Source organism: Scophthalmus maximus, chromosome 4 (assembly GCF_022379125.1).
Source record: "Scophthalmus maximus strain ysfricsl-2021 chromosome 4, ASM2237912v1, whole genome shotgun sequence".
NCBI classification, from domain to species: domain Eukaryota; kingdom Metazoa; phylum Chordata; class Actinopteri; order Pleuronectiformes; family Scophthalmidae; genus Scophthalmus; species Scophthalmus maximus.
This window is the reverse complement of record NC_061518.1, coordinates 11,166,673-11,184,861: the sequence shown is the minus strand read 5'-3', so window position 1 is coordinate 11,184,861 and position 18,189 is coordinate 11,166,673. Positions and strand designations below refer to the sequence as shown.

The window sequence follows — 18,189 nt, the reverse complement described above, 5'->3', positions numbered from 1 at the left end:
GTCCTCTGGCACAACTCACAGACAGAGAAGGAAGAAAAAGAAATAATATATGACACGAAAACCAAATGCTGTCTGGCCACTAGTTTAGAAGTAATTAACAATGTGCCATTCAGATTTCTATGAAAGAACAAAGCTCTTGCACTGTGCTCACCATCATGAAGACTGCACTGCTGCAGCCTCTCCAGCACACTGGTGGAGCTACTGAGAACATAGAGAAAAAAAAAAAACCCTGCTCACGGTGTTTGAATAAAATCAGACCATACATAAGTCTGCTCAGCTTGAAATGCATATGCATATAATATGAGTAGATCACCTCCTTTAGAGTTCGGTCTACGACACATAAAGGCTGGTGCTGTAGCCGTCCACTTAAACACGCACCATTGGGTTTGTGTTGGAAAAGCTCAAGGACCATTGGGTCAAAAGCTCCACGGGAAAATCGTCATAGAATTCACTACCCGAGCTGCATGCAAAATGTCTTTTCAAAAAAAATGTGAACATAATTTTCCTGCTTCAGTACAAATATCAAAATTATTTATTTTTTCTCCCTTACTTACTTGAAGAAATAGTTTTTCTACGATAACCTGTCCCTCAAACACATCAATGTTTCTTGTTGTCATACAAGTAATAAAAGTTTGCATGAATATAATAACCTGTACATAGAAAGGTTATAATTTAAATTGGTCCACATCTGATGCAACGATACAAAATCATGACCTAATCCCAACTTTTTATATCCGACTGTTTTCGCTGCTGTCGATGTTTTATAATATTATATTGATGCTCAAGTACTCAAGGTCAATACCAATGTCATTCACAGCAAATTATATTTTTAGAAAAACTGAACAAGTTTTTCTGACTACTAATTGACATGATTATGTCTTTTATATACAGTATCAGATTCGCTGCCACTTCGGTGTTACCTTGAAAGCATATTTGCGGTTTATGTGGTCGTCAGGCTCGACTGGTGCAATGACATAACTGGGCAGAGGGATGCTCCCGAGCACCGTCTCCTCTCGGCTGTCTGTGAAGCAAGAGCACACGCACACACGCACACACACGCTGAATATTGTTATAGGCATCTGTACAACAATCTTTACGTTTGCAAAGATTTTTTTTAACAGTGTTTATGGCTGATTGCAGTTTTATGAACAGCAGGAAGATCAATGAGGCATCATTCATGGGTGACTCTTTTCTGGATGTGGCAACATGTGGCACGAGGTGGCATGTGGCTTATCTATTATTCAGCATGATTAATGGAGGAGAGGAGGAAGATGCTATGGCAACACAAGCAGATATTACATCCCATAATAAAACACTCAAGTTAATGAGGAAGGAGAAGTGAGAGGAAGGGAAAGCCAAGGAGAGTGAGAGAGAGAGAGAGAGAGAGAGAGAGAAAGAGAGAGAGAGAGTAGATGTCATATGTCTAATTACGGGCTGTCATTAATCAAGAAATGAATCTTCCCACGGAGGAGATCAGTGAAGGTTTATGTGTCTGATTTCATAACCAAATTCGTTTTATTCATCGTCCCTTAAACCCTGGCCAAGTGCACTTTTCACAGACTCACCTTTGTAGTAAAACAAGCAGTAGTCCGACAAAACAAACCACTTCCGTTTCCACAGTCGCATTCCAGAGCTGTCCTGAAGGTGAGGGGGAAACACAACACAGTGAAAATGCTTCTCGCAGGAACACACTTTAATTCACATATTAATTGAAAAGAGTAGGCTGGGAATACAGCGTTCATTAGCAACTGGGAGGGGGGGGGGGGTAAACTGTGACTATGCAGTTTTTACTTTTTAACAATTTTAAGGCTGCAACTAACGATTATTTTCATGATTTATATAATAAAATATAATATAACAAGTTTCAGAAAATGGTAAAAAAATGTCCACCAGCAAATCCCCCTCATTCTGAAGTCCAATGAAACAGAGTATGTTTGGCATTTTTAAATCAATAACTTTAACCAAAAATTCAAATTTCAAAAAAATGCTCAGAGATAGATAGGCAGTGGGGGTTTACAAGAGGAGGGGAGGAACTGCAGCTCACCTGTTTGTAGAGCCAGCCTCTCACCACCACTGGGATATTAAGGTTTCTTTTAATAGCATGATCCCTCTTGCCAAAACTGTGTACTTTCCCTGAACTTCTGGAGACCTGCAAAAAAAAAGGGGAAAGAGTTGATTATATGGTGGCTATCGCTGAAGAGCTGTAACCCAATTTACTTTGCATACCTGAGGTAACATACGGTCATTAACAGTGAGTATTATTGTGTTGACTGTGAAGAATACAACTGCGACGTAAGCTGCTTGAAAAGTCAAGATAAACAGTAAAATTGCCTTTTTTCCCCTGGAACTTCCTTCTTTTCACACCCGTAACGAGAAGAGGAAATACCAACTGGCTGTTCCTGGGGATGCATCCATCCATTTATAATCTGGCTATTTTTACTCAAGGTCATTTCAGACTGTCTGCCAAAATTAAATCATACTTTGTTGTTGTGTTTTGATGCAGAAATTCCATTTGTTGTCAGGTTGACACAAATGAGGAGGGGGACACAAACATTATTGCTTTAACTAGACAAAAACATTTTTAAAGTGTCTCTAACTTCATGTTCTTCTGTCTTCGAGAGGTACTATTAGCAACTTAAGATTTCTTTGTGACTGTATTATTGTCCTGCGCTTCTGTGGCATGTCCCATATTCAAATTACAAAAACATGTTTGCACCAATAATTTCCATGATCATTGGAGGAACAAATGCAAGAATGTCAGAAAGAAGCAGACCCACCCGTCCAGTCCAATGGGATGTGTATTTGAGTCTTATAAACTTTAAATATTACTGAATTATTGTCCTATGTGGCCATTAATCACAATGAGATAATGTCCTTGAGTTGATTAAGCCAATTCATCATGAACATTAAAGTCATCAAGACAACTCGTAAAACAATTCAATGGCCTGAAAATAAAGGTTTGGTCAAGTATGATAAATGTCAAATAAGGAAACCTGAAAAAAACATACATTTCGATGTTGTTTTAGGACTGATTCCTTTTAACAGCGTTAGATAGTTTAGATTTTACAGTGAAACTAACTAACACAAGCAAAACATACTGATCATAAAAAAACGGATTGAAGATAAACACTGATGCTCACCTTTGACCCTGATGTGGCATCCAAAGCTGCTGAGGTCACTGCCTTGGACGACTCTGTGACCATGCTGGGGGATCTCTGGTCGGCCGCCGACTTGGACATAAGGGACTCCAGCCTGCGGTTGAGGAGGCAGCGTAGAGGACAGGATGAGAGGACAGGATGAGAAGCATTGGATGGACAGTGACGCTTCCTCTGTCACACGACAGGCATGCCGTGAAACAGCGCAGCCCTGTGCTGAGCTTTCAGATATAAAGGATACGACTACTTCCTGACACACGACGCGTCATAGCCTACCGCTTTGCGGCGGACGTGCTAACAGTGGAAGGTTTGTGATCCAAACACTACAGTGACACTTCACCCCAGGCCAGGCTGCTTATACACACCAAAATAACAGCCCAAAACCAAACCAAAAAAGAACAGAAGACTTGTGTTACACTCTATGCACACACACACACACACACGTTACATCATGCTATTTCAAAGCCTAGAAGATCAAGTAAAACTGGAAAAAAAAATTAAAAAATAAAAACAAACTACAGCTGCTTTCATACATGTACTGAAGTCCAGACATTTTCCTGAACTTTTCTGGAGGGGCTGTGGGCCTATGTGACAACGCAAATGTCTGCAAATGTTTCTCCGGACCTTTTCTGGAACCTTTCTTGCCAGCTGCCTACTAAAACTTCCAGAAGATTTGAAGATTCACGGAGAGCGAGTGGGCGCTCTATCCCTAACACTGAACGTGTGACGCTCTTCACAAATGAACTGCCCACCACTGGACAGAACCTCTTCCTGACCACAGTAGTGAGCTTACAATAGGAAACAATGTAAACATGTTATTTGTTCCTGCTTTGCGTGCTGCTCTATTCTACGGCTGTGGAAAGGGGGATGAACTAGAGATGTGTGTCAGAGACTGAAGCAGAAATGCAGATAGAACAAGGAGGAAAACAGAGAGAGAGACTATAGTGGAAGAAAACCTGCAGTATCTGCACTCACAGTGTGGACTGCAGATAACGTTATCACAGGATGCTTCTGTCATATGAAGGGGACTCTGCTGTTTTATGTGAAGCGTTCGTACTGTTTACCATCTCCGTCATTGGCAGAGTTCCCCAGGAGATTTGTCGTGGCATGTGGTGGAGAGGGGCGATATTTCACATCCCACAGTGCAAGAAGGGGAAAAGACACTAAGCCTTGTCTATTCCCCTCCTGCTCCTGATGGAAATGAGGGCATATTTTTGCCTCTCTTTTTTTTTAGATCCTTTCAGGCAGCCGCTACACATAAAGAGATTTGACAAATTGATCATGTGTGATCAAGTCAAAGCCTTCGGACCAGCAGAGCACAGGCGGGTCGACCTCTCCGTCTCCAGGGAACACACTGGGGTTCTCCTCATCTGGAAGTGACTCTGTGATTCATGCAGCCCACTTCCCTTTCAGACATCATTATGCACAGAACGAAGCCCATAACATCACAGTGTCCGTGAACTGCAACGTCTTGCAGTTGAGGCGAGGTCGCCCCTTTGTCACTCACACGTTCAATGCTAAAACTGTCACACACTACGCTCAAGACTTCAACAGGATTGTAGCCAGAAGGGGGGAAAAGTAGAGGCTAAAAAAGGGAGATGAATGAAATAGAAGTAGGTCTAGATGAGAAACAGAAATAGTCTTAAAGGGGAATCCACCCATTTCACACAAGGCGCACTACTTGGCTGTAACAGTTGGATAATGTGGTTGGATTATGGGTTGTGTGGGATCCAGTGATTTTGGAGCTTCGGGAGTAAAAGTCAGCATCACTCTGTTGCTTTAGTTTTCACCACTTTTCTCCCCATCTGTCCCTCACAAGTACCACACTTATACCAGTGCAATAATAAATGTTGGAGTTAGCAGTCTGTGTGAGCTATAACTCAATGTGTTTTTTGGAATAAATGAGCTTATTTAGCTTACAAGCCACCGAATGTCATTTCTCTTCACATCTAGATCTCCTATATAATGAGTGGTATTAAAACTGAATATTGTGAATTATAATTGGCCGTTTATGTAAACTGGTGTTTGAAGGACTAGTTCAAATGTTCACATCTACTGATGTGGCATCACTTCACAAATCTCAGTTGATCTTACACAACTTCTCTGATTAACTCACGCTGCTTTCACCATATGTACAAAGCGTCTCTCAGCCATTGACCAAGAGGTGATTGCTGATTACTGTCAACATGGACCGCAACTGGTGTATGTTCTAAATGCTGTCATTAAAATTAGAAAGAAATAAGCACCATTCTAATGATCTCTGTATTTGCTATGCCTGGGTTTCTTAGCCTCGTCTTGCCAGTTACATGACAGCCTCGTCATGTTGTTGTGGGACGGGCATTACATTGATTCTTACTATGACAAGTTTACGAGATCAGGACAAGCATTTCAAAGTCATTATGTCAATTTTGAGAACATGTGCCCCTTGGTGGTTCACAAATCCTTGGCTGAACAGCACTTAACGAGGGATAAGTGGGAGTTTCTGGAAACGAAATGAATGACAGAAGGGGGAGCAGATGAATCACTTTTGCATTGTCTTAACAAAACAGAATTTAATCGGTGAGAATGCCGACGTTACGTGCGTGTCGCTCAACAAGCTCCTGCCTTTAGTGGAGTCTTTGCCCTGCGTGGTCGTCTTACACCCGCCAGCTTAAATACGATCAGACACCTGCTGGTTTATATCGTGCACTAAATCTGCCATCGAGCTCTGATGGCTTCTCAGGATGAGATTCTCACAGTGACATAAAACAATGACAGTAAATCCGCCCGCCATGCCCCGGTCGATGAAAAAGCAATGTTGCCATTTTAGCACTATTTCAATCCACCAGTGACATGCTGGTATTTAATGCACAATATTCATATCAATGAGGTGTCTACTGGACAGTGCCAAAGTCAGAAGCGCAGTCAGGTTTCTACTTTTATGACTTCAAGTAAATTGAGAGAAACAACTCAGGTGGACCAAAATAAACTCGAATACAGCCATAATAACGTCAACATGACTTTGATGATTGATGAGACAGATTCATGACTCCACACGTGTTAATTTACTGTTTTTACTCTACTTGTTTCTGCAGGATAGCCAACGTCCACCCCCATCATGATAAGACTTTATCAGGGACGGTGAGAAGTCTATTTCTGGGCTCCCACTGCATGACCTTGACCTGACCTCTACAGTCGTTTAAGCATGTGGTATATGCCTCACTCCCAGGAGGGAGAACAGAGCCACTCACCTGTCTTGTAGTGTGTATTCCGTGTTTTCAGGGGAAATCTGTCCAGTCACAGGATGCCGAAACGACGTAGTCCTCACGTTGTGGCTGCAGGACACAGGGAGGTGGAGAGAGAAAACAACACCAGGGGAGAAAATTAAATGAGTATCTATATTAATATTCTATATTTCTATTTGGCTGCAGATTGAAGTTACAAACAAACAAAACAAAGCTCCCACTGATGCCTCAGTCAATCCATGGTAGCACTACAGACAGCTCAGGAAGCACGGCTCATAGTCTTTGACACAAACCGTAGGGCTCAGCACTGTCACTCCGCCAGCTCACCAGGATTTATTGATTTCAATTAGATGGAGCCATTTACTGCTTAACCAGAGCATAAACGCATGTTACTGTCACATGAGAGAATAAGAAACAGACAAGTGGCCCGTGGTGCCGCTGTTGGGAGGACTGAAATATTATGCCTTGACTCTGTTTCAAATTTGTTGTTGTTATTGTATATTTGACTATGACGATAGAAAAGGACCTACTTTGGGTGATTTTACAGTTTTACAATACAATAAAACAAAATTCCAGTATTTCATCTAATATCATGCCTTTTTTAATTATCCAATGCTGAACCTTAGCAACCATAATGGAAGGTGAAGCTCCAGTCACTCGTTGTGTTAAGCTTTCCATTTCATTTATATATAATATTACACAAACACACACACAGGCTCAGATAAGCAAATAGCTGAGGTAAACAAGCTCACATAAGCCTCACTTACAGTACAGTGTGCAAAGGGTCAATATATAACTATATATCTTGCAGTAAGGGATGAGATTGCTGAAGGACGGCTGCACAGTTTCAGTACTATAAAGGTGTAGAAAGTTACAAACTGAAAGTGGTGCCTCATTGCATCACCATGCAGCAAAGAGGGAGGGGAGACAAACTGATCAGGGTGGAAAGATTTATGAGTCGACATTTCAGAAAAGTTCAGAGTGTGTATTGAGCAGGAATGATGCTGAGCAATTCTGCACACACAAACAATTTGACATCAAATTTAAACAATACATAAATCCTACACACACATGCTCATATATGAGTGTGGATCAAATATGCACACACATTTATACACACACACACATATATACACACACACACACACACACACACACACACATAGATAGACACACACAGGCTTGGTCAGGACTGTTCCTGCTAACTGCTCATAATTTCCTGAGCAGCACTGGACAAATTCAGCATTGCACCAGCTTCCCCTGTTAATTAGGAATGTGCATTCTTTAAGGCTTTTGTTTTAGCCGCATTACTTCTGAACTATTTGTCACGGAATTTGCAGCATCCCCAGTTAGTGTACAAGCACTGCAGCACAGTGGGTCTATTTGTTTGCAGAAAGCTAGCCTCCATCGATGCTTGTGACAACATTGTCCCAAAGGGAAAAATGAACTCCTGCTGCAGAGTTTTTTTTAATCATAATCCTTCTGGATTATGTTGTGGAGAAACAGCTTTGTTGTCAGTGAAAGTCAGATGTCGTTGCCAGAGTTTAATGTCACAAATTGGATCCTGTGTAGTGACACAACATAGGTTATGGATTGTCCTCATGTTATTTATCATTTTTAGCCTCAGTTTCACCTCAGGTTCAACTTAATTTTGCATAGTTTCACAATCGCACCTGCTCTGATCAATAACTTGTGATTCCTGCGTCAAAAGCATCATGAGGACACGGTATAAAACACACACTTACAGTATATATGTGTATAGTTGTACAGATTTACTTATTTAACTGACAGTTTCTGGTTATCTCCAAATCAAGTGATATAAGAAAGTAAAGGTAATCTTAACATGGGAAAGAGGTACACGTTCGCCTCACTCTGCACCACATCTTATACAACAGGTATATATACACTCAGTATGAGAATTGTGAACAGAGCCACTTGGCTCCGAACACACCAAATTTACCAATGCAGCACTAAGGCGTGAGTTCTTCCAAAAGTTGGAAGAATTAGTAGAATATCTCCAACTCATTACAGCACTTGTCACGAGAGACGTTCTATGTTGGACTCATATCGATGTTCAGGAAAAATGTAATCCCCAAAAACAGGGAGGCACCGTGTCACATCCATAGTATGTCAATGGTTTCCAAAAACAAACCATCCGGTCAAATAGAGTTAAAGATGAAGAAGAGAAAGAATGACATGGCATCTGTCCTTTCAGAGAGTCCCAAGATGACGTGTGTCAATGTAACACTGTTTACATGAACAGCAGAAGTGTCACCATGAGGTAAACAATGAGTTTCAATCCCAGCTGAGTGAGGCGGCGTCTCTCAGCTAATAATTATGAAGTAAAAACACAGATTTTTGAGACCAAACTTTGTCCTTACGCATAGAAACATACAGCAGCAACTCAAGGATTTTCTATAGACTAAGCTGAGTTTCATGTAAAGTCGGAAAAAACAAGGCTGTGAGCAGGGATTAGCCTGAGAATAAAATGGCAACATGGTTTTGATTTCAGCCAAAGCTTCTTATAGGAAATGTGTAGAAACAGCAGCACCGCAGCTCAAACAATGTGTACATACTCTCTCTCTCTCTCTCTCCCATCCCTCCCTCTCTCTCAATGCTGCAACATCCAGCTCTGGCATACCATTGTTTTTTCAAGCAGAACAAGAGGCTCGGTGTAATCCCTGTCCAACACCGGGGCTAAAGCTTGGCAGCAGGGGCACCGGGGGCCAGGCTGTGTGGCTTGAACACCCCTCTCTCTCTCCCCCCGTCTCTGACTGCAAACTGCTCCACACCACACATCACAGACAGGAATCCCAGCATCCGCTCACAGTCTCAACTCCTGTATCGGTTACCGCCACTCTCCCTTTGGAGGAAAGAAAACTCCGAGCGTGAGCACAGTTTTAATGCCCCGCTGCATCATGCACACAGCGGAGACAGTCTCACCTGCCGCGAGGAAGTGAATCATCGTGAATCAGCTGCTCGACCCGCTGGAGCGCTGCGGGTCACGGAAATCCTCTCCTCTGCGCTATCGTGGCAGGTGGGAGACACAGAGACGGTCTCTCGCAGCAGCTGGCGCCCGGAAAGAGCGAGAGTAGAGTGGAGGCAGCGGGATGAGAGCAGGAAGGGGAGCCTCTTGTCTCAGTTTCACCCCACACTTGCTGAGTGGATGGCAGAGATCTAACTCCCTCCCATCAGGGGAATACCTCGGTTGCTTATCAGATCCTCCTCCCTTTCCATTTTATACTTCCCTGTCTCCACCTCTTACTCCCTTTTTCCAAGAGTGGAATTTGCTAAATAGCTTTTCTTTCCAGGAAATAATAAGTTATGTAGCTGCTGTTCCAGACGATATCCTGTACCCGGGTCATCGATGCAATCTCGGGAAAAATGACAAAAGGGTCTTTTTTTCTCGGTTTATTTATTGCCAGCTCAATCGCTTTCCTACAATGACGAAGCTGTGATATTTTAGACATTATCTTGGTTGATGTTTGTCACAGAGGTTTGCCACGGGTGTCCTCTGAGTGGCAGCATTGCAGCTACAGTGATAAGACTAGGGGGGCTTGTTGGCAATTTAGCTTTTTTTCCTCAATCAGCAGGATAACCTCATCTCATTGGCCAAGTACCACTTAGTTGCTCTATCTTCTCTTTTAAAGATCACATAAAAAAACAATGGGTAGTGGAGTGTTAAACACACGCTCTCACACCTGCAGCATTCACATCAGCTTCTACTAAACATATGTCAGTGGATTAGCTGAGACTGGGATTCTTGAAACGACTTGAATAGTGAGCACATCGTTCATATTAAACATAAGTCAAACAGAAAGAACAGAAATGAATTGCTACTTAGACTTGAAAACCTTAAAAATAGACCACCTCTTCAAGGGCACCTCGGGGTCGTTGGTGTCTACTTTTTGATGCACTGCGACCTAAGCTCAGAGGGAATTGAAACTAATCCTGAGGAATGCAGACCGAGGGAGCAGGTGGTACCAACATACTGAAGGCCTGCGGTAAATATTGAAGCTAAGGCGGCAGCAACTTTAGAGCCTTGTGTTTGTTGTGTCGACCCTAACTTATGTCATATGTTTTTCATTTAGACGCAGTTTAATTTCATGACACCTCTCCTACATGTAAACCCTGTACAATCATGCAACATGACACATACAAATTAAATAAGGATCAACCCACAGAGAGCAGCAGATTGCCAACATACTAAATGTCACAGCATCAACGTGTTATCTGAAACCTCAAGATGTTGGAAGAATGTGTGTGAAGAGGTTTTGGACAAAATTAAATGAATCATGCGAAAAAGTAAATGGAATTTTAAGCAAAAAAGTTAAAAATATATTTTGCATAGATTTAAAAGTCCATACTATAATAACCACAAAATAATATGATATGTTTTCGATTGGAACAAATTACATTTAATCAGCTATAATGTTTTTAAAGGTTGAAATTAATAAACTGATTTTATTTAACACTTATTATTTTGTTGTCGTGCTAAATTTATCCAACACACCGCTTCTCAAAAGAAACAAAGAGGAACATTTTGAGATGAAGCATCCTCTGATTGATTCATATAAATATCATAACAGATGAAGAGAATCTAATCCCTTGAACGAGTGTGGTTTGATAAATGTCATATTGTAGTCTGCATATAGCCCTACGGTACAGCGTACAGCTCTCTGAGTGAAATAAAACAAATCATTGCTGAGCATATTTCACTAATTACCATTAACACACAGCAGCATCATTTCATTTTGTCAGACTTCATTTCCAGAACAATTCAATGAGCTGTGACGAATGTGTCATTAACAGCAAGTAGTTGGTGTGAAGAAGATATGCTTCTGAGATAAAAATCAAATCAGAGAAGGTCCGTAGACGTGCACAGTGCACACATGGCAGGTCAAATGAGGTAAACTCTGTAAATGCAGTCATGTCTGCAGTCAGAGTGACTGTGGCAGAGTGTGACAGGACACTGTGTAGTGAGAGAGATATCATTGACTTCCAGACACACCCTGCAGCATCTCAAGCCTGGCAGGCAAAATGAACTAAGCCTTAATAACAGTTGTTATTGCATAGTATCCACATGCAGGGAGCCATTAAGGAGATAAGCATTCTGCAGCAGGATTTGCGCATGTTGACTGACCTTTATCGGTTTCATAGCAGAGCACTGCAGCAGCCGCGCTCAGCTTCGCTTCCCCGACATTTGCTGAGAATTATCTAGTCAGTCTCTCCAAAGACTTATTGGGAGATTCCACTGTCATACACTTAACGCTGGCCTTTCCCTGTTATGGTTCTCACCCACTACTATCATTATCGCCATCATGAGTGTTTACAACGGCAGAAACCTCAAAGCTGAACTGACAGTATTGCACATTGATTACAACTCCACAGCAGCAACGACTATGCATGCATGTACAATTACTTCAAGACAGCACCCGATAAAACAGGAGAACCCTGGTCCCGACATGTGCTTATATGGAGCTTGCAGTCATCGAGCAAACCACTCGAGCAGAACCGGGCAAGGAGAGGAACGGACAGGCTCAAACAGGCCCAAACGGTGCACAGCAGAAACAGATGCAAAGGTTTTGCCAGTGTCCGAACCCATCGCAGACAGAGAGGTTTGGCAGAAACTGAAAGAGCCGTCACATTATTAACATTCAACACACACACATTTCTGACACAGCACATCTCAGTACAGTCACAATGGTCCTTTGGGCCGTGCTGTTCCAAAACACAAGCAAGGCAACAGCTGAATACATTGCAGTGAATGCAAGAAAGGCCTGTGTTGCCAATGTGTGCCAATAATAAAGAATTGAGATCCAAGAAAACACATCCAACTCTCCAGTCCAACGGCAAAAAAGGAACCACTGCTCTGAGTGAAAACGTAGATATTTCTGCTTCTGGTACAGGATCAAAAAAATCTTTGGCCAAAAATAGCTGTTGCCCTTCAGTTACGTCTCATTTCATGCCTACTCAATTTCATGCCTGCTCAATTTTTCAACTCTAAGCAAATTCCCCCAAAAAGGACTAATGGGGCTAACCTACATGTACCAACGCATGCTTCAAAAAGAGCAAAAAGCCCAGGAAACAATTTTGTACAAAAAAAAAGAGGTTTGGTCTTGGTTGCATTGTTGTAAACTTGCTATAACCTGAAATAGTTCCAGCAACCGCCTGCAGCGAGAGAGAAAAAATACCTCTTGTGAGAGATAGATACATACATACAGGACTGTGGGCATGTCAGCATTTCTTTTGCTCTACTGGCACAAATATAGCTGACTGATAAATATTTATAAAGGGTTATTTGCAGTAATTCATCAGAGAAACTGTGGTTTTATAACGCCTCCAACCACGACTACGGAATGACTTCCAAAAGCACTTATCTTAAGGATCAATGCCGACAGGGATATGCTGCAACAAGGAAAAAAGTTGGGAAGTTTTCTGCAGCGTGCATTACTCGGGGGAATTAATCAATGAAGGGATCCTGCAGCTTTAGGTCAATATCTAGTAGCACAGATTGGACCTTACTCACTGAATAATGATGATCCAGAGCAAGCAGTTATCTTTCATCTCTTTATTTGTGCTACAAGAATCATCAAGAGTCTCAAGTGTGTGAATGTGTGAGTGTGTGTTACGGGGAATACAAGCAGGTTAAAGGGCTGTGAGATGTTTGATATTGTTAGACACCAAAACTCTATATTGAAATTAGGGTTTTCAACCCATGTATTACTAACGTTGACCTTGATCTATCAATGATTTTAGTTTTGAGAAACCAAACATTTGTAGAAGTTTCTACCAGGACTTCAACACAGTCAATTGTGGCAATCAATAATTCCTTAAAATTCAGTTTTATCAAATTTAAGGAAATAGCAAACTAGCATGAAAGCCAAACAAACCGTTTTTTTATGTTCTACTCATAAAGGGATGAAGCATTGGTTTTCATTTTTAGTTTAATTTACTTAATTTTGGAAGAAAGAACTGTTTGCTTTAATCCATACTGGATGTCTACATATCTGGGGAGTGGGCTGCTCCTCTCCATCACAGCACTACATTTAGACTTAATCATATAAAAGTGATGTATTTTAAACAAAGACACCCTGCCTTGTGTACTTCTCAACATCGCAGCAGCAGCTGGTTTGATCTAGCTCGGCACACTTCTTCTTGGGGCAGAGAAAAGCTGCGGGAGAGAAGATCTTGCAAATCAATTATCTGTCACCAAGGAAAAGAAACAGATAATCAGCAAAAACACCTGACGGTGCAAAGGATTTGGTGGACAGACTGCAAAGCGCAACAGAGGACGCTGTTAGTCTGAACTGTAGCCCTTACTTGCACATGTTATCAGTAGAGTTCATCGACTGATAACAAATATGTCCTCTCTTTCCCAAGGGTCAAAGGCCTTCTGCAACACAAACACACAAACAAGCACACAGACCTCCAGAGTACGGAGTCAAGCTCTGCCACAGTAAATCACAGGTTAATGAGAAGTAACACAATGACCTCTGACCTCTGTTAACCCCAGAGGCTCCACGAGTGCTACGCATAGCATCCAACCACTGCAGGTCAGATGGAGATGTAGATAAGTGACACACACACACACACACTAAAATGAAGAAGTTGACCATTAAGGACGAAGCGCAGGTCGGTCATCACAGTTGTACATGGCTGCAAGGTGAAAACAACGCATCAGCACAGCAGCATGTCCTCCGTTACTGTCCACGCTGGGTCCGTCAGGCTGCAGTACTGCTTCACACTTTGACGGCCATAGCATGAGCACTGTTAATGTGCTGTGCGATACACTATACAACAAAGATTCAGACACAGTTAGAGTATGCTACGTGAAAAGAACAATTTCTCTCAATGAGTTTTTTTTGGAGAAAAAATAGGTGGGAATAATCAGTTAAAAAAACAACCTTTGCTGATTATCCTGATTGTGTAGTACATGAAGTATCATGTTTCTCAAAGAAATGTATGTGTGCACTCCACCATTGAACACACAGGTTCTAATCCAAGTGTACTATCTGATCTTTTTAGATAGATAGAAGACGAGCATTGGCAGGCGAGATATACATGTTAGCTTTGATGACAGGAAAACTACTCAGCTTGGTCGCCAGTCCAGGGAATGCAGATTGAGGTCTGGATCCAAGAAGATTATTCCTGGTCAGGTAAAAGACTCACTCGACTTTTTATTTTAGGGTAACAGATTAGCATGAATCATGGACATTGATGTCATCTAGTAGCCTGGATGATCATTCTGTACAAGAATAAATGCAAATGACTGCAATATGACTGCATATGTTCCAACAAAACTCTCCTTGCCTTTCCCACACGGACAAGGTTCTTCACTTAGTGACATAGTATAGTGATGGGCAGGTTTAGCAGGCAAAAGAGCTCATTCCACTCCATCTTCATTGTGGAGCATTTCCAGGGTGTAATTGGGAATATGTGATATGATGCTGGAATCTCCTTCAGTCAGCTATTCAGATGGGCCGAGGCAGTCTTCGTTTGCCAGTTTAATGAGGTGAGACTCGGCCCTTGTCTGAGGCACGAAATGAATCATCGCATTAAATGAACCTTTCATTTCTACTCATTGCTTCTTTTACAACCTGAGACTGCACACTATTGCCTGTGGCTAAAGAGCACGGAACGAGAGCATCTGCTTGAGTGTTGCTCTGCTGCGTCTATACATACTGTGCCTCAGCAGCTAAACGCAAAGTCCAACCCACATTGCAGAGCCAAACACAGCTAACTGCTTAGCTGTGCAATGTAGGACATGAGGGGATGTGAAACGCAGCTTTTCTAAAGCTGAAAAATCTCAGGAAGCTCTCAAACTGAAAAAAATCCAAACTACCAAGAGACCTTAATGTAATAACATAGCATGACAGAGTCTCGGGAAAACGCATGAGAAATACTGCAGGATATAATCTTCCATTGGCAAATAAATGTCACCAATATCTAAAAACAGTTCAAGTTTTGAGAAACCTTGCCAAGGACGCACTCAAAACCTGGGAACTACACTTGAATCACTTCCCAGAGAAAGATACTTCAGTAGTATTTAATTAGAATTTGACTGACTCACCCTCAAATCCCTTCAGGGAGCTCCACCCCATGTGTAGGAGGCTCAACTAGCAAAACGATCATCACACAGTCGGCTGAATAGAAATTAAGAATATTATAGAGCTTAAGGTCCTGAACGATATCAAACGAATAATCAGACGAGATGAATAGACGCCAGGCCCCCTGCACCCTTCTGCTCAAACTCTTATCCACGAGCTCCAGCCTGAGGAACTTATGGACCAAGACAAGACAATGCATAATAGCTGCAATGAGTCACTGTGGACAAAGACTGACCAGGCAGAAAGATTTATTTCCTCCCAGGTCAGGCAGTCATCCTGTACACACCCTAGAATTCCATTCACTTTCGACCAAAACACAGATCACCACAGCAGTCGAGTGAAACAGAGCACACTGACGCTGCCCACTGCATCAGATGATGTGCAATCATACAAATTAATTATTTCAGGTGGAAAGACAGACGGAAAAAAAATACAACACGACTATTTCATTATGTAACATTTCAAATTTGGACAAACCACATCTATTGGAACTTTTGGTGGAACTGTTTTGGAGGGCAAATGACAAATATTTTCCAGGAATAATTTACAATTTCCTTACGTACTTTCTATGTATTTGATGCGAGGAGCAATAATAAATACAGTGAACTCGAGGTAGTTCAATTGAGAGCAGAAGTTGAAAGTCGAGCCCTCGTCAAAATCAGGAGATTTGGTGATGAGAGGAGAGGAGATGAAACAGGAGAGAATTCTGAGGAAACAGGCTCTATAATATACTTCCACTTCACTGCATGTGTCATTGATTTTTATTCAAATCACTGACAGAACTGTCACGACATCCTTCCCATGATGAAACTGAGTCTGCATGTGTGCACTCATGTAAAGTGCCTACTTATGCTGCAGGTTATGGCTTAATGGATAATTTGTACTGAGGCAGCTTGTTCTGAATTCTGTACTAATTCTGCAGGACAGTTTCAGAATAAAACAACATATCGCCCTCAGTGGTCATTTAAAAAAAAAAATGGCTGAGAATGTAGAGATACAAATTAAAAAGTGAAGAAACCTCTACCTGCAGTTTCTCAATGCAAGTCCCATGCAGCAGCAGTTCTCATTAGCCAAACTGACACCGAGCATTTTCATTTGTCTTCCAAGTTCAAGAGTTGCCTGCTCCCCGAGGTTTTCACAGCAGCAAATGAATGATCTGCAGCAGGACTGTCTGATTTGGCTAAAATAAGACAATCTGTCATACTACACACACACATCCCCCAGAGCACACAGACACACACACAGACACACAGACACACAAATTGCATATGTTTGTGGTCAGATTATCTGTCTGATCGCTGATCCTCATAATCCTGCAAACATCAAAAATAAATCAAACTAAATTTATATCAGTCGGTGACCAAGATTGCTCAGAATCTTTGAGATCATATAAATACAGCATGTTTAAAAAAGAAACTATGACTAGATCAGATTTTTCAGGTATATATTACAGTTCACCTTCTGCTGCTGTTAAAACCAAAATCCAACGCCACATCTGAGTGACTTCTGCAAATCCTTAAATGACGCAGCTCTGGTATATACGCAAGGGGAAAAAAGTCGGTAGGTGGGTCGGTGGGTAGTTAGCTACTGTAGGTGATTAAGAGAGTAGATAACTATACAAAAAAAAGAAAACACAAATACAACCAAAATAAAATACTGAAGAAAGGAAAAATATTTTTTTGACGTGAAATGTAGGCATAAATACAAATTCATTCAGCATAGTTAATTCTTTAAGATGTATGTTTTCATATCAGAGTGCATCCGACGTAATTGTTGTCCAGCTGATATATTGTTCGGGTTCTACTAGGGAGCTTTGATGCTTTTATAATTGTGGGTGTGATTGCTCAAGAAGAGATGTTGTAAAATGCTTTAGGTAAATCATGATTGGTAAAACCAGCTGATCAGCAGCCGCTGGATCCTCATACAATCGGTTTCAGTCCAAATCCCTTACACAATCATGACAGGGGCATAAATGTGTCGTCCCACTTTTAGCTTTTTTTCCTGCAAAATGACACCGTAGTAATGTTAAGCCAAAACACCAGAAAATCCAGTGTAAAGAATACCTACAGGCAAATCCCAAGAACCTTGATTACAGTACATTACTCTTATGGATTTTGTACCGGGGGAAACGATAATGTCATCAAATATGAGCATAAATACAAAAGCTACTGGATGAGACAGATCTGATTAGTCTGGTATATTCTGCTGCAGAGAATCTCTGTCCTGAGGGTGTCCGAGCTCGTATAGCGCAGTGTGCTTTACTGCAGCAGACCGGTCTTTACATCACGGTTTGCTTCAGTGTCAGCGAAGGTAAACAACAACATTTTGTGACTGATCACCGGGACTGGCAAATATCTTCTCCTCCACTCACAATCCATTCTTTGCAGTACAGCGGAACAGTGAGAGCGCGCGTGTGCGTGTGTGCGTGTGTCCTGCAGTTCTCATTACAGAATCGGAGCCGACACACAGCACACAGCATTACCAGCCACTGTACACACTCCCACTGGGGAGTGACATTACAGTGATACACAGGGTTAAAACAACACAGCTACTCCAATGATTAACAGACACCACACACCCGCAGTGGCCCCAAAACACACACAAAAAATCTTCTGAGATACAAACAAAATGTATTTTTTATGACACCGTCTTGTTGTATCATGCAGTTTGATAATAGTATAGATGTCTTTGAATCTATTC

General features: G+C 41.7%; 1 protein-coding gene across 15 annotated transcripts in view; it reads right to left on the bottom strand.

Moving 5' to 3' along the window:
• The window catches only part of plekha7b (pleckstrin homology domain containing, family A member 7b), a 62,558-nt gene that overhangs the window by 25,600 nt on the left and 18,769 nt on the right, over positions 1–18,189 (bottom strand). For 8 of the 15 annotated variants that reach the window (XM_047331511.1, XM_047331516.1, XM_047331512.1 and 5 more), the window contains exons 4-8: positions 6,386–6,469; positions 3,141–3,252; positions 2,045–2,149; positions 1,566–1,633; positions 921–1,059 (exon numbers count right to left, since the gene is read on the bottom strand). In XM_047331511.1, coding sequence (XP_047187467.1) covers positions 921–1,059; positions 1,566–1,633; positions 2,045–2,149; positions 3,141–3,252; positions 6,386–6,469 — 508 coding nt within the window. Of the gene's footprint in view, positions 1–920; positions 1,060–1,565; positions 1,639–2,044; positions 2,150–3,140; positions 3,253–6,385; positions 6,470–9,322; positions 9,536–18,189 lie in introns of those variants that run through there. The other 7 variants (XM_047331513.1, XM_035629432.2, XM_035629438.2 and 4 more) reach the window with 3 other exon arrangements.